Genomic DNA, 17,860 nt, shown 5'->3' on the forward strand with positions numbered 1-17,860 from the left:
CATTTTTATCGCTGTCACATGTAAATGGTGATTTTGATTTTCATCATCATTACATGTTACAAATGAGGAAAAATAAGTGTTTATTCAATGCACCTTTACACTAGGCTGACACATAACAAGTTATGTGCATACCATACTTTAAAGATGTTATAAGTCCCATTCACAATATTTTAGCTATCAATTATGCATTCCCAAATTATAAAATCATTCAACAAACTAAGCACGTTATGTATTGATACACTAAACTGAACTTTCTTAAACTCATCCATAGGCTGCTGAGTGTCCTGAGAGATAAATGAATAATGCCCAAATTAAAATTTGTGCATTATTTGTACACTGTTTGGGGTATCTTTTAAAGCCTTTTACTTTGAAGTCTGAAAAAAATTTCTGAAGGTAAAGGGCATTCTTCACTACATCTTGAAAATCACTGCACTATAAAATACAATAGTTAATGCTAACACACATCCGCCAAGTTTTATAAATAAGAATTCACAAAACTCATCACAAATCTATTTTCTATTCAGAATACACCAGACTATTATTCTACAATGTTTCTTCCAAATTAATGACAACAATGGACTGCATTTTAATGTAAATTTTGAAAGTTACTTGAAATTTGATTAATCATGTCAGATTTTTTTTTTTTTTTTTTTTACACATAAATATATGAAAATATTAGGTGGAGGTGTTTCTGGTTTATTTTGTATTTTTACAGATTTCATAATTAGGTTATTTTTATATAAAAATATTGACAAAAACAGAAATATTAGTCTTTTTGTCAAGTACAGATTGCCACAAACTGGGTTAAATTTGTGCATTTTTGACTTCCTCAGTAAGCAGCCAGTTTTCGTGGCTGTTGTTCTTTTCAACATCTTGCAGTAGCAGTTGGACATCATATTGACAGTCCATCACCCTTGGTATATTTTTTCTATTTCTTTTATATCCTAATGGAATCCACACCCCCAACTCTTCACTTTAACTACTTAAATTTTATGTGAAATAGTTAAGATGAGAATGCAAGAAGAGTACCTTAACACTCATATTGCAGCCTAGTTTCCTGAGCTTCTCCAGCATGTCACGTACAACTGTTTTGTAATCTGGGTGTTTACTGTTTCCCAAAAAATATGTGTACTATATTTTTAAAGCCAGTTCAAGCATCTCTTCCAGTTTAGTTCATGGATTCTTCAAATAAAGTCTAACAGCAACTTGCAGATTTAAAGTCCAACAAAAAATTTCTGCTTTCATTTTTTTGTATGTCAGAATTTAGCCAGTGCAAATATATTTGAAACAATTTCCTTCTTTATTCAGGGCTTAGATTGACTCTTTCATTACACTTGATCATCATGCAACACAGCGGCAACCCCCCAAGGCAGAATGCGCTGGTCCCACAGGAACTAGTAGTTGTTGGTGACTCTATTGTCAGGGGAAACAGGAAACATGGTATGTAAAAAGGATAGGTGGAACAGAACCAGGGTATGTCTGCCAGGGGCAAAGGTTGATGACGTAGAGCGGATATCATCTTTTAAGGGCACAAAAGGTGATATTGTTGTACATACACGTTGGCACTAATGATATTAAGAATAGGAAACCGGCAGAATTACTTAACAAGTACGGGTCACTGTTGAAAAAAGCCGTGAATTAGGGTTGAATTTGAAAGTGTCTGCAATTCTGCCCAGACACGATAGGAGGGAGTATATGATGAGAGCCTTGTCAATCAATTCGGCCCTGGAAAGATTGTGCAAGGCTCAAGGGGTAGAATTTTTTTTCAGCTTGGTCTGTACTTGTTAACAGGAGAGACTGCTTCTACAGGGATGGGATACACTTAAATAGAAAGGGTGCAAAAATATTTGCTGATGGTATCGAGGCAGTGTTAGGTGGGTCGGAAAACTGCTAGCTTTGGGGGGGGGGGGGTACAAGGACTAATAGATTAACAGTAGCCACTGGCAGATGTGAAAGTGATTCTTGCACTGCTTCTATTAGAATGAGCAGCAGCCTGGAAAACAAGATGCAGGATATTTCAGAGACTGCTGGAAGTCACTGCGTTACAACATGGGTTGTGTTAGGGTAGCTAAGAATAGGAACAGGTGCATGTATACTTGATGTACACCGGATGCTAGGAGTTTGGTAAATAAATTTGAGGTATTGCTCAAAACATCAAAGGCAGATATTGTTGGGATATCAGAGACGTGGTATCATATAAGGAATGCAGAACTGGAATTTGTGGAGTACAATGTGTACAGAAAGGATAGACAGGATAGGAAAGGAGGAGGGGGTTATGCTATTAGTTAAGAAATACATAAAATCCAAGGAAGTGAAGCCAGTGGACATCGCTGGACAGTGCAGTGTCGAGTCAGTTTGGTGTGACATAAGCATTGGGAGATCAAAAGTGAGAGTAGGAGTGTGCTATAGGCCTAATGACTCTGATGAGTATAATAAAAAATTGTACAGGAAAATAGAGTGGGCCAGTAAATCACAGTGTCTTATAATGGGGGATTTTAATTTCCCAGATATTGACTATATAAAATGGAATTTGTGGGTTGGTCACTCACACACTAGCAAGGCTTTTGTGGATTTATTGGATGACTGTTTTCTACATCAGCATGTTCGAGAGGCAATTAGAGGGAGTAATACTCTTGATCTGATTATCAGTAGTGATTCTTCATGCATTAAGAATCTGCAGATAAAGGAACCACTGGGTGACAGTGATCACAGTGTGCTGAAGTGGGATTTACTCAATGAGGTAACTACCATCAGGGGTAAAGGGAAGGGTTATTGCTTTCATAAAGGCGACTACGATGGTCTGAGACAGTATTTAAATTCTATACAGTGGGACCAACTGATGATGTTACGAACAGCAAATTCAAAATGGGAAGCATTCCAAGAATTTATCTTGGAAGTTACTACGCTTTACATACCAACTAAGAAATATTATTCAAGGTTTAGGCCTAAATGGATGTCAGATGAACTAATGAGACATATGGCAGAGAAGAAAAATGCATGGGATACATATAAATTAATGAGTGACATGGAAGCCTATGATAGATATAAGCTGGTCTGTAACCAAGTCACAAAGGAGATTAGGCAGATTATAAGAAATCCTTGCCAAAGGATGCAAAGAAAAACAGAAAAGAGTTCTTTACCTATGTAAACTCTAGAAGGAAAGGGATGGATCAGATTGGTCCACTGATGGTTCAACTGTTGATGATCCTGCTCAGGTGGCTAACAAACTAAACGAGTATTTTGCATCTACATACACATGAGGAGTTATTCAGGAAGGGGAATGCCAGAAGTGAAGTAAACTCTGGCAGTGAGCTACATGATTTTGTAATAACTGAGAGGAAAGTGGAGGAGAAATTGTTGAAAATAAACATAAAAAAGGTACCCGGTGCAGATGGGATCTATCCAGTTATATTAAAGGAGGCAGCAAAGGAAGTAAGCAAACTCTTAGTCATAATTATGAGAGCTTCTTTAGACTCAGGGGAGGTACCCATAGACTGGAGATGTTCAAATGTGACCCCAATTCACAAAGGAGGATCAAAGGCTGACACAAGTAATTATAGACCTGTGAGTTTAACTTCTGTTCCAGGAAAATTAATGGAGGCACTTGTCTAGATGATCCCGCAGAGATCATCTAGACAAGACTTCAAATATAGCTCGGACACAGCATAGTTTTGTTAAGGGAAAGTCTTCCTGACCAACTTGATTGGATACTATGATGCAGTCACAAAAGAACTGGATGCAGGGAATAACTTTGATATTATATATTTGGATCTCAAAGGCTTCTGACACTGCTGCACAAATTGGAGCAGTGCAGCATTGGAGGCAAATTGCTGCTATGGATAAAGGGATGGTTGAGGGGAAGAAGACAGAGAGTGGTAATCAATGGACACTCCTCATCATGGACTAATGTTATTAGTGGAGTCCCTCAGGGTTCAGTGTTGGGTCCATTGTTGTTTTCTGTGTTTATAAATGATATTGATGATGGTATATCAAGCTTAATGTCCAAGTTTGCAGATGAGACAAAGGTTGGCAGGGTTGTTAAGGACACTACTCACAGTATGCTGCTGCAACAGGATCTGGAAAGGTTGAGCAGATGGGCTGCGAGGTGGCAAATGAAGTTTAACATTGACAAATGTAAAGTACTACATATGGGAAACAGTAACCCCAGAGCAACGTATCAACTCTATGGTACCACACTAAAAGTGGTAGAGAATGAAAAGGACCTGGGGGTAATTGTGCAGGCAGATATGAATTTTTCTTCTTTTCAGTGCAGACGGGCTGCAAGAGTAGCTCATGGTATCTTGTCAATGATATACAGCAATTTTTCTAGCAGGGATAAGGAGGTGATTATTCCCTTGTATAAGGCAATGGTCAGGCCACACCTGAGTACTGTATACAGGTCTGGAGGCCTCATTTAAAGAAGGATGCAGAGCTGCTGAAACGAGTACAGAGAAGGGCAACAAGATTAGTGAATGGAACAAAGGGTTGCCTTAAGTTTTGCAAATTACGGTGTCTGGAGACTAGGCACCGGCGAGGTGATCTGATAGAGGTGTATAAAGCCTTGAATGGTTTCAGCATGCTCAATGCTGATGGGATTCTTCCTCTTGCTCAGAATAATCACCTGAGAGGGCATAAATTCAAACTGAGAAAAGACAGATGTAGGATAGATGTGTAGAAATTTGCCTTTAGCCAGCGGGTAGTTGGTTGGTGGAACAGACTTCCATCCCTTGTTGTGGAAGTTGATAGCCTAAATAAATTTAAGGCTCAGTTGGACAGGTATTTTGAACGAAAGGAGGGGTGAAATGGGAGTGGGGTTTTTTTTTTTTTTTTTGGCTGATGTTGCATAAGCTTGCTTTCTTGCATCATATGTCTCTACTAATGCTAATTTAAACATAACTTTGTATGTAAGGAGTAACAGCACTTGTATTGATCTATTAGTAGTTCATCTTTAATGTTCTTTAAATCTGGTATCAGAAATTATCATGGTGGCCACCATTTCCTTTCCTGACATTCTCTTCTTGCTTGACTGCATGCACAGAAAACAAAGCATTTTTGCAGAGAAAGCAAGGCATTTTTGTGTAATCAAGTTGCTGGCCAAATAGCAGAACAAAAATTTTTAAATCATCCGCACTAGCTGACCATGATCATTGTACTGACTTTTTTCCCAAAGGAAGCTTAACATTTTCTTAGTTTTCTTTTAAGTGTGCTGAATGGGTTATAGGTATGTATATATATTTGTTTCCATTATGAAGAACTCATTTAAGGCCTTGCTTTGACAAGTCAATAAACAGCCTCCACTCTGTTGGTTGGGTAGTAGAAAATTCCAAAAAAAAAAAGTTCATAACTGCAGGAATTTTCTTGTAATATATCATTGAGCTGTCTTCTGAAAAATGGGGAAACAATTCTCAATTGGTATAAACAGCTGTTGCCTGTTTGGTATAAACTGCGGTGAATTTCTTCATCATAATAGTTCACATCATCCTCCAGATCACAAATGTCAGATTTTAGATGTTCAAGTATAACAGGTAGAGGTGGTACCAGTACATGATGTCTATACCATGGAGTAGTGGCCTTACAGCTGAAGTAACATTGGGAACACACTGTTCTTCGTGCCTGTTACATTCACAGAATAAAAGTAGCAGCCATTAATATGATCCCAGAGATCCCTCCGCATCATGGGAATGGCAAATGTTATGGCTTTCTTTTTTGCCTCATTTCCACAATCACAAGTTCTCTACACACTTTACCTTGGGGGAGACATTTATTTAATTCCAAAATATTCAACATAAATTTTTCATAAATGATAAGAGTAGTGATATAGGTTTGCAGTAACTATGTTATGATGAAATCATAATATAGTTACTGCAAATGTAGCAAAATATATTTAAATTATTAAGGCAACCACAAATCGCCATTGTCAAAGACATAGAATATGAAAATCACGTTAGAAGCAAATATTAGTTAGCATTACTGCACAGAAAACAACTGATTGTGGAAGAAAACCTTAGCAGGTTTATATTAGAGAGTCCCTGCATAACTTAGAGATGTGCTTTAAGCTAATGCATAGAGCTGTGCATTGTCTTGTTGTAATATAAAATTTCTTCCACAATGTGCAAGTCCAGAGGACATTGCATTATGTTCAAGAATGTTTTTATAGCCTCTTTTCTTAAGATTCCTTCAATTCTGACGGTGTCACCCATTCCAGATAAACAGAAGTAATCCCAGATCACGATGGAACTACCATTGACTTGACTGTACGGCACTAAAAAATTTATCACCATTTTTTTTTTTTTTTTTTTTGTGTAAACATCTTTGGTGGCACCTACTAAATTTCAGAGAGTAGTAAAATCAATTTGTCACGATTTTGCTCGCAGACGCATTATAAGGCTATGTAGGTCATTACCATGTTTCATCAGGGTCAATGTCGTCATTGTCTTGACACATCATCTTACATATTTCAATCGTTTTGCGAATCTAAATCTGATTCATACAATTTACGATATAGTATGAGCCCTTCATTGTCATTGTAGATCTTGACATATTTCATCTCTGTTTCCTCATTGCAAAATGGAATGTGCAGCATTGCCATCTCATGCTTGTACTTGTTGAGATCCTGCACCAAGTCAGTTTCAAAAGCGTATTATTCATGGATACTGTCGTTTCTTGCAGATCTCAGAGCTGTATGTGCAATTTGCGACAAAGCATGACAGAGTAACATGACAGTATAATTGTAACAATATAAATACTTGTATTGTTGCAATCATACTATTCAACAAATGGCTACAATCAAATGGATAATTAGGCTAAACAAATGATAACCCTACAAAAGAAAACTTCGTCACTAGCAGGAATACTCGCCAGGGCCTCTGCCTGGGTGTCTCCTTCTCTTCTCAGACAAGTATTCCTTTCTTTAATTCAGCCACACCTCACCTATGGAATCATCTCATGGGGTACCACCAGCCAAGAAAACCTTGCGAGAATCAACTCCATTCTCAATTGATGTGTTCATTTAATTTTGGGCCTTCCCTGGAACGCATCGGTTAGTTCGAGATACAAGGAAGTGAGGCTCCTAAGCATCTACCAGCTATTGCAGAAAGCCGAGGCGATCCTTGTTTACAATGCTATGAAGACAGCAGACTTCCCCTCTCTTCAGATCCTTTTTCATAACCACAGACGAAGAAAAAATATCATACAATCTAAGAAATGAAGAAAACCTGAAGATTCCGCTTTTCAGAAAAGCCATAGGTTAGAAAAGTATAAAATACAGAGGTGCTAAAACCTGGAACAAACTTCCTGCAAAAATCGAAAATGTCACTTCACTAAATCAATTCAAGAAACTACTAATTGAACACATCACTAGGGATGTCTGATTCAAATTACCTTCCACTCAACACCTGGATTTTAAAAACACCAACATGGAAATAATATACAAATGTTAAAGGAAGCAGTTGACAAATAGTTTGTAAATTTCTGTGCATGTATCTCATCATTTTTCTTTTCTCTCCTCATTTAATTGTAAAAATTCACAATGATGTTATAAGTAGTGATACTTTTCAAAGTCTTCTATAAAGAAATGTACAAAAACTCCAATTTATTTATGTCTTTCCTGTTGAACATTACCTGTACAATTTCAGAACTGTACATTTTTCAATTGTATATTTGTATATTCATAATTTTTTAAGGGAACACCCCCTAAAAAGCCACTGGCTTATGTGTTCTCCCTCACTTTTTGCTGTTTTCTCCCAAAAAAGTGTAACATAAATTAGGGATAAATAAATTATTATTATTAGCAACTAAGGCCATATTGCTCCGGGGATATGCGGTGGTCATTCCCTGACCTTTCTGTATTTGGTGGTCACGGGCTCGAACCCTGGTCTAATCAAGAAGCGTGTGCTATGCACTGCTGCTCCTGCCCACCTGGCTACAGAGGCACCCAATCATGTGGTAGTATAACTTGAAATTAGCAATCACATTCTGGTCTATGGGTTGTAAGACTAATTTCATATTAGGAAAGAGGAAGATAGATTTCATCTTTACCATCTCATCACTAATCCAAGCAGAAGAAAGCTTGGATTACTTTGACCTTGTTCCAAGAGTTGTTCTGCTATAACTTCTGCTCTGCATTCAAGATTTACCCCAGCCACATTAACCTGACAGAGAAAGAACTGTGAATTGCTGACAATGCTCCAGGTCACCCAGACAAACTTGATAAGATGAATTAGTGATGTGATGGTGAAGATGAAATCCATCTTCCTTTTTTCTAATATGAAATTAGTCTTACAACCCATGGACCAGAATGTGATTGCTAATTTCAAGTTATACTACCACGTGATAGGTGCACTATAGCCATAGCAGCTAATGTGCCAATAAACAACCATACCACACACACACACTACCACATGATCGCATTCACTAAATGCTTGGAGGCCATTGATAGAGAAAATGGTCCACTTTAAGGGAATTTTGCAAGTGCTTCAATGTCAAGACTGTAACAGACAAGTGAGTTTCTACTGTACAAATGTTATAAGAAGGAAGGAATGGCTTGAATGTATCACAGATTTTCCTGGATTGTAAGAGGACACTTGCAAAAAAAAGCAGGACTGTTGAGTTAAGTAACAAAATAAGTTTGGTTGTTGATGTTATTTATGGATTTTTGAAACAAAACCTACTTTGTTTATAATGTTATTTTGCTATCAGCACATTCAAGTTTATATTAGATGTGATTAGTGAAGTTCATTAATTGAAGGAAAGTAAAAAATGTCATTAATTTTTGAATTATCTCCTAAAATTGTCTGCATAGTTAGAGGATCTTGTGAGAGGACGTGTGATTGAAAAACTGTATGATAAAGTGGACATTCTAAGAAAATATGCTTTATTGTCAGTTGAGAATGGTATCTGTGACACTGGGGAGGATCATCTTTCATCAGAAAAAAAGTGTGTCAAGTGTGTGTGCTCAATATGTAGCCTGGCAAAAATGACTTCTTCATGGCTATTTTGAGCAAAGACTTGATTTCCATTGTTTGGCTTGTTTTTTTGATTTAATTTGTTTGGTTTTTCCAGATTTTAATCCATTCAGTTTTGTTGGCTTGTAGTCATTATGTAGTCCCTGGTGGTTTATTAGAAAGCATTTGAAAGGCTTTTGGCAGCTTGGTCAGCTAATTTCCTAGAACTCCAAAATGTCTCGGAATCCAGAAGAATCAAACTAATTGTTACTCACCACTAAGATGAGACAAACATGAGAGAATTTTTCTTACATGAGGGTGGGAAGAGTAATTCTCTTGCTGCAGGTTATATATGGCACTTAGAATCTGTGAAGATGATGCATTTTGCAAGGTGATATGTATCAATGTGTTTTGATGTTAACAATATGGCAGACAGTTCAACAGCATATATGCTGCATTCTACTGGGAGAGAGAGAGTGAGAAATTGCATCATTTGGTAGGGCTACTGCAGCTCCTACATGTCTGTCTGTTTTAGAGCCATCTGCATATAGAATGATATTAAAATTATACAGTGATCTAGTTCAAGGGTTGCCATAGGTCATTATTTCTGTATACATAAGCAAATAAATATATTTAATATAGTTATTTAATCTTTGTTTAGTAATTTTTTTTTTTTTAAATATGGATAAAATTGAAAGAGATACCTTGTAATCATTATATATACTTTCCATTGGCACTTTATCTTCTTTCTGGGCTTTCCTAAAATACAAAGAAAGGGCAGATGTAAAATTCCTACGTTGTACATTACAATGGACAACAAATTGAACCCTTTCTTTGCTTTTCTATAAAACTTAATAATATTTATATTTTTTGAATCTCAAAATGTAGTATATACCATTTTAAGAAATATTTTAAAATTATTTTACTGAAAAAATAGAGGTACAGCCACCCCTCGGCTTACGTAATACTCAACTTATGGAAATTCGAGCCAGCAAAAACTTTACATAAGTTTTTGCTTGCTGGTGCAAACTTAAAAAAATCGTGGAAACGAATTTTGCATCCCATAGGAATAACTGGAGGGACCGTGAAAATATAATGTGAACCCAATAACACGGTTTTTTCAGTAATTCGTTCCAAGACCTCAGAAGTTGAAAAATTTTTGCTATATAACTAAGCTATTAATCTCACTAAAAGGTCATTTTTATAATGGAAATTGCATTACACTTTCATCGTTATCATATTATTATTATTAGCCATGTGGTGCAAGGAAGCCAGAGGCTTATGCTGCATCAGCCAAAAAATTCCCGAGTTATTCTGAGAGAGAGAGAGAGAGAGGAATCCCTTTCATAAGTGCGGTGGACCCCAAGCCAAGTTTGTGGCAAGCAACAAGTGGTTTAATAGGTTCAAGCATCGTGCTGATTTTCAAAACATTAAAGTACGCAGTGAAGTTGCCAGTGACGATTCTGCAACTACACAGAAATTTTGTGATGTGTTGGAAAAAACCCCTTCTAAATCTCCACAGCCCTCAACTTCTGCAGTTGTGTGCTTATCGGCTGGAGAGTTTATTCTGGCAATGAAGCTCGAAAGGTAAAACTTGCTGACGTTATGCCTGTCTCCTCTCTCTTTTTGAAATTTTATAATTTTCAAATTTTTGTAATTTTGTACACTTTTGTAATTGTTCCTGCGCATGAGATAAAAAACTTGAATAAATAATTCTATTGACATGTTCATCGAACATTTCTTTTTTGCTTCAATCAAATTTGCGAATGCTGCATAAGCATTTAGAGAAATTCTGACTTACTTAGAGTTCCATGGAATGCAACCCTTACATAACTCGGGGAGTGGCTGTACTATACTTTTGGTGCAAGGTGACATAAAAGTCACAAACAAATGTTGAAATTCAGTGATCTGGGTGGATATTCAACCTGGTGGGTTGTATCCTATCTACTCACATAGGAACATCTTATTCAAAAAGCAGTAGTGGTGAATATTTGTTTATGTCCATTGCTGCTCCTTTTAGTCCTGGAAGGAGAGAGAGAGAGAGAGAGAGAGAGAGAGAGAGACTCCAAATGGAGTCTCTCTCTCTCTCCTTCTTCCCCCCCCCCAGGTTACCCAACCTGCAACACAAAGATAGGCACTGTGCCACTGGGTAACCAAGCAAAAATAAAAAATAAAGAATATACAGTCGAACTTGGTTATAAAGAGCATCAACATTTGTAGCCTTGCACTTTCTAAATTTTTTTTTCTAGTTATGTTCTTTTCCAGTGCCAATATGTAAACATATTTATTCTTTCATAATGTTGATACTGTTGAAGAGGAGAAAGAAAACTTTTTACACACTTCAACATTTTTTGCACCACGTTCTAATTCACAAATAATTCTGACTTTTAGGCGAATCAAGAGATGCTTTCTTTTATTAGTAGACATGTTTCCGAAGGAAGGGCTCATTTCTAAGTGATTTTACTTTAAAATGACAGTAAAGTGATCTGTATACAAAGTTCTTAAAAGTCCGATTTCCAAAATTCTTAGAAGTCTCAAAATAAATTTATGGTTCAGTGAATACAAGCCAATCTGTAAATAGGGTAAGACAAGCAGAACAGCAATGCACTATTGTATAGCCCCCGTCCCCGAAAGGCGAGATGATAAACTGGTCGCTAATCTGATTTTTCGAAAAAACCCAATTCTCTTTTTTTGACTACCAGAGCAATTAAGAATGTTTGTATAGTTACCAAAATTTGTATGGTATATCCATGTAGTACGCTTGTTATAACAGTGAGCAATTGTATGGGAATACGCATAAATTAAAATCATTATGGCTTTTTGCTCAATACAGCCATGATCTTGTTATTTCCATGCTTGTTATAACCAAGTTTGACTGTATTTCTAGGGAGTGGCAGTATGTTACAAGAGGTCATCAGTAAAGTGCATAAGCAAATCAGACTTTTGATTTTGTAAAGATTAATATTAGCACCAAAAGAAATGACATATATCACATTAGATACTATTTAGTCACTAAGTTTCTTGGAATTCTGGCCATTGCTTCATCAGATGTTGCATTTTTTTTTTCTGTGAAAATTTCGTAAACCACTGGGGTGTTTCAAATGTCCCAAGCAACCAATGAAGGTTTAATACCTTTTCCACAAAGCTGTGGTAGTAGCAATAAAAGTAAAGAACCAAATAATACCAGTTGAGAGCCTTTTAACTTAAATTCAGTCAGTTTCCTGTACAAAAATGCCCTTCAAAGATTATATCAAAAAAGCAGAAAGGCAATGTTATGGTTCAATGCTATGAACTCTCAACAGTAGCTAGTGGTTGGATACTGTCATATGCCTTCATGAATTACACCAAACAGTATGAATAAAAAACTATTTTACTGCATCTTAAATTTTTAAACTTTTACACAAAATAAGAAAATGCACAGATGTGATTTATTTATTATTATTATTTATTTTTTTGCAGTTATATGATAACTGTGGAATATATTTTTTCCCCCCAGTTATCGTATAACTGAAGAAATGAGTACTTTTATCCTATTGATGCAGAAAATGATATTAAAAGATGTTATAACAGATTACTAAACATGAATGTCAACATTTTTTCATGTGTGGACTTTACTGTTGTATGGCTGAGCAAACTTTGTGCCATGCACGAGATGAACAGATTGCTAAATATGGATTTTCACAATTTGGGGAAGCAATTATATTGAGGCATATTCTTCTTGGAAGTCATAAATTCTTATGGGTGGGATGCATATACAGGTGACCTCCGCTTAACGCTGATAATTCGTTCCGGAAAAACAGAGCGCTAAGTGAATCCGCGGAAAGCGAGCGCCACATTCCCATAAGGTAACATATGTATTTGTGAGTTGTGGTCGGTGCCATAGGATATTTCCCAATCAATAATAAACGATAGTGAAAAGATGCAAAAATATCGGTCAAAATATTTAATATTCAAATATTTGTACATATAAAATATTCTGCATTACATACGTATACAATTATGTGGTAACTACTTACGTATCAAAATTAAACTTAAAATTCCAATTAAAATAATGAATTTAATTGATTTAATTTAACTGATGAATTTAATCATGAAAAATGTGTTGATTTTGGGTTGAACTTTGGCCCTCTTCCAAATAAACTAAAGGAGTATTAATTTTAAATCCCCCGCAGCATTACCACCCAACAATAAAGTCAACCGATCCTTCGCCGCTTTGAAACCTAGCATGTTTTTTTTTCTTCTTTCAATATGAAACTTCTTTTAGGCATTCATTTCTACAAAAGTCCTGCTTCATCTATGTTATAAACTTGTTGAGAAGTATAACACACAATACCCCTCTTCAATAATTTTAACAAGTTCTTTTTTGAAAGTTTCGGCTCCCTGATCTGCACTTGCGGCTTCTCCCTGGATTTTAAATCTATTCAACCAGCCCTTACTAGTTTTAAATGGTTCCAATTTTTTTTTTTTTTTTTTAGATGAGTTTTCTTCAGATCATCATATAGGCTAATCTCTTTCTCTTTTTTATTATTTATAATATTTAACTTAACAGAATTCTGCATTGGATATTATCTTCAATAAAATTAAGTTAGTCTTTCCATTTAAATCCTAATAGCCGGCCTAGTCCTAGTTTCTTGCAGTGGAACAGCTATCTTTCCCGCTGCTAATATTAATTCTTTATTTTTTTATAATTGTTCTTACAGTTAAAGTTGCAAGTCCTAAATTATAGCACACATCCGCTTGTCTTTGACCGGAATCATTCGCTTCAAAACGTCTAATTTAATTTTCAAATTCAGTAGTATTTTTCTTACATTTATAGTCTTTGTACTGCGCCCAGACGTTGTTTCTTTTTCATTCTTATTGGCCATTATTAACTCTTCGAAAATGTAACTGCATAGGTTGCATTAATTATGATACAATGTTCAAGTAAACTGTCCATTACTCACGATGTCTAATACTGTACTGAGTGATGACTAGACTTCGGATAAATGCATATAACGCAAATATCACAAGCAATACATTAGCATTAGCATTAGTAGAGGCATTTGATGCAAGAAAGCAAGCTTATGCAGCATCAGCCAAAAAAAACAAAAAACCCACTCCCACTTCACCCCTCTGTTCGTTCAAAATACCTGTCCAGCTGAGCCTTAAACTTATTTAGGCTATCAACTTCCACGACAAGGGATGGAAGCCTGTTCCACCAACCAACCACTCGCTGGCTAAAGGCAAATTTCCGCACATCTATCCTACATCTGCCTTCCTTCAATTTGAATTTATGCCCTCTTAGGTGATTATTCTGAGCGAGAGGAAGAATCCCATCAGCATTGAGCATGCTCAAACCATTCAATGCTTTATACACCTCTATCAGATCACCTCGCTGGTGCCTAGTCTCCAGACACTGTAATTTGCAAATCTTAAGCCTTTCTTCGTAAGAGCACCCCTTTGTTCCATTCACTAATCTTGTTGCCCTTCTCTGTACTCGTTCCAGCAACCCTACATCCTTCTTGAAATGAGGCCTCCAGGCCTGTATACAGTACTCTAGGTGTGGCCTGACCATTGCCTTATACAAGGGAATAATCACCTCCTTATCCCTGCTAGAAAAATTCCTATATATCATTGACAATACACCATGAGCTACTCTTGCAGCCCGTCTGCACTGCTCAGAGAACTTCATATCTGCCTGCACAACCACCCAGAGGTCCCTTTCATTCTCTACCACTGTCAGTGTAATACCACAGAGTTGATACGTTGCTCTGGGGTTGCTGTTTCCCATGTGTAGTACTTTACATTTGTCAATGTTAAACTTCATTTGCCACCTCTCAGCCCATCTGCTCAACCTTTCCAGATCCTGTTGCAGCAGCATAGTGTCAGTAGTGTCCTTGACAACCCTGCCTACCTTTGTATCGTCTGCAAACTTCGACATTAAGCTTGATATACCATCATCAATATCATTTATGAATACAGAAAACAATAATGGACCCAACACTGAGCCCTGAGGGACTCCACTAATAACATTAGTCGACGACGAGCAGTGTCCATTGATTACCACTCTCTGTCTTCTGCCCCTCAGCCACCCCTTTACCCACAGCAGCAATTTGCCTCCAATGTTACACTGCTCCAATTTGTGCAGCAGTCTTCCATGTGCAACAGTATCAAAAGCCTTTCTAAGATCCAAGTATATAATATCAAAGTTATTCCCTGCATCCAGTTCCTTTGTGACTGCATCATAGTATCCAATCAAATTGGTCAGGCAAGACTTCCCCTTAACAAAACCATGCTGTGTCCGAGCTATAACTGAAGTCTTGTCTAAATGATCCTGCAGTGCTTCTTTAACTAGTGCCTCCATTAATTTTCCTGGAACAGAAGTTAAACTCACAGGTCTATAATTGCTTGTGTCAGCTTTTGATCCTCCTTTGTGAATTGGGGTCACATTTGCACATCTCCAGTCTATGGGTACCTCCCCTGAGTCCAAGGAAGCTCTCATAATTATGGCTAAGGGTTTGCTTACTTCCTTTGCTGCCTCCTTTAATATAACTGGATAGATCCCATCCACCCCAGGTGCCTTTCTTGTGTTTATCTTCAACAATTTCTCCTCCACTTTACTCTCAGTTATTACAAGATTCTCTAGCTTACTGCTAGAGTTGAATACACCTCTGGCTTTCCCCTCGCTAAATAACTCCTCATGTGTGAATGTCGATGCAAAATATTCATTTAGTTTGTTAGCTACCTGAGCAGGATCATCAACATTTGACTCATCGATATCAAGTGGACCAATCTGATTCATCCCCTTCCTTCTAGAGTTTACATAAGTAAAGAACTCTTTGCTGTTTTTCTTTGCAAAGATTTCTCGTAATCTGCCTTCGCCTGCCTAACCTCCTTTGTAACTTGGTTACAGATCAACTTGTATCTATCATAGGCTTCTGTGTCATGTGTTAATTTGTATGTATCCCATGCATGTTTCTTCTCTGCCATATGCCTCATCAGTTCATCTGACATCCATTTAGGCCTAAACCTTGAACAATATTTCTTAGTTGGTATGTAAAGTCTAGTAGCTTCCAAGGTAAGTTCTTTGAATGCTTCCCATTTTGCATTTACTGTTGGTAACATTATCAGTTGGTCCCACTGTATAGAATTTAAATACTGTCTCAGTCCATCGTAGTCGCCTTTACGAAAGCAATAACCCTTCCCTTTACCCCTAATGGTAGTTACCTCTTTGAGTAAATCCCACTTCAGCACACTGTGATCACTGCCACCTAGTGGTTCATTTATCTGCAGATTCTTAATGCATGAAGAATCACTGCTGATAATCAAATCAAGAGTATTCCTCCCTCTAGTTGCCTCCCGAACATGCTGATGTAGAAAACAATCATCCAATAAATCCACAAAAGCCTTGCTAGTGTGTGAGTGACCAGCCCACAAATTCCAGTCAATATCTGGGAAATTAAAATCTCCCATTATAAGACTCTCTGATTTACTGGCCCACTCTATTTCCCTGTACAGTTTCTTATTATACTCATCAGAGTCATTAGGCCTATAGCACACTCCTACTCTCAATTTTGATCTCCCAATGCTTATGTCACACCAAACTGACTCGACACTGCACTGTCCAGCGATGTCCACTGGCTTCACTTCCTTGGATTTTATGTATTTCTTAACTAATAGCATAACCCCCTCCTCCTTTCCTATCCAGTCTATCTTTTCTGTAGATGTTGTACTCCCCAAATTCCAGTTCTGCATTTCTTATATCTGTGTGACACCAAGTCTCTGATATCCCAACAATATCTGCCTTTGATGTTTTGAGCAATACCTCAAATTCATCAAATTTATTTACTAAACTCCTAGCATTGGTGTACACGCAAGTATACATGCACCTATTTCTATTCTTAGCTACCCTAACACAACCCATGTGTTTACTTGTACCGCAATGACTCCCAGCAGTCTCTGAAATATCCTGAATCTTGTTTTTGAGGCTTCTGCTCATTCCAATAGAAGCAGTGCAAGAATCTCTTTCACCTCTGCCAGTGGCTACTGTTAATCTATTTGTCTTTGTATCCCCCCAAGCTAGCAGTTTTCCGACCCACCTAACACTGCCTCGATAGCATCAGCAAATATTCTTGCACCCTTTCTATTTAAGTGTATCCCATCCCTGTAGAAGCAATCCCTCCTGTTAACAAGTACAGTCCAGGCTGAAAAAAATTCTACCCCTTGAGCCTTGCACAATCTTTCCAGGGCTGAATTGATCGACAAGGCTCTCATCATATACTCCCTCCTATCGTGTCTGGGCAGAATTGCAGACACTTTCAAATTCAACCCTATTTCACGGCTTTTTTTTTCAACAGTGACTTGTACTTGTTAAGCAATTCTGCCGGTCTCCTACTCTTGATATCATTAGTGCCCACGTGTACAACTATATCACCTTTTGTGGCCTTAAAATAATACACTTGATAATTTTTTAAAATGTTGATCTCGGAACTATATAACAAGTCACTGTACTGCAATTAAATTAGCGCGTGAGAGAATTTAACTGAGGCGTGGAAATATTTCTCAAGTCGGCTCTCATTTTCAAGCTATCGACTCCATCAAATGAAACGATTTCGTTAAATATGCCAAAAATGCAATCTGTAAAAGAGCGTTATAGTGATCTGTGACAGCGTTATAGTCAGATATACGGGTTATAATATAAGAACAGCGTTATAGCGAATCAGCGCAAAGCGAACCGTGTTATAACGGGAGCCTGCTGTAACAATATTTCTCTGCCCAGCATGGTATATTAACATTCTATTTGGGTGTAAGAAATAAATTTTGTTCATCCAGACATTCAAGCATCCACACAAAATGTGGAAATGTGTATTTTGCTATACGAACATTAAAAAAAAAAAAAAAAAAAAAATTGTTTGTACTCTGGGACAGCCACACAGAAT

The 17,860-nt window shown here is 37.2% G+C and overlaps 1 protein-coding gene across 1 annotated transcript in view; it reads right to left on the reverse strand.

Moving 5' to 3' along the window:
* The window catches only part of LOC150081576 (uncharacterized), a 302,450-nt gene that overhangs the window by 5,412 nt on the left and 279,178 nt on the right, over positions 1–17,860 (reverse strand). Inside the window, exon 19 of the mRNA XM_090380248.1 lies at positions 9,647–9,701. Within this exon, the coding sequence (XP_090236374.1) occupies positions 9,647–9,701 (55 nt within the window). The remainder of the gene's footprint in view (positions 1–9,646; positions 9,702–17,860) is intronic.

This window comes from Mastigoproctus giganteus, chromosome 8 (assembly GCF_048544385.1).
Source record: "Mastigoproctus giganteus isolate SK-2022 chromosome 8, ASM4854438v1, whole genome shotgun sequence".
Taxonomy (NCBI): domain Eukaryota; kingdom Metazoa; phylum Arthropoda; class Arachnida; order Uropygi; family Thelyphonidae; genus Mastigoproctus; species Mastigoproctus giganteus.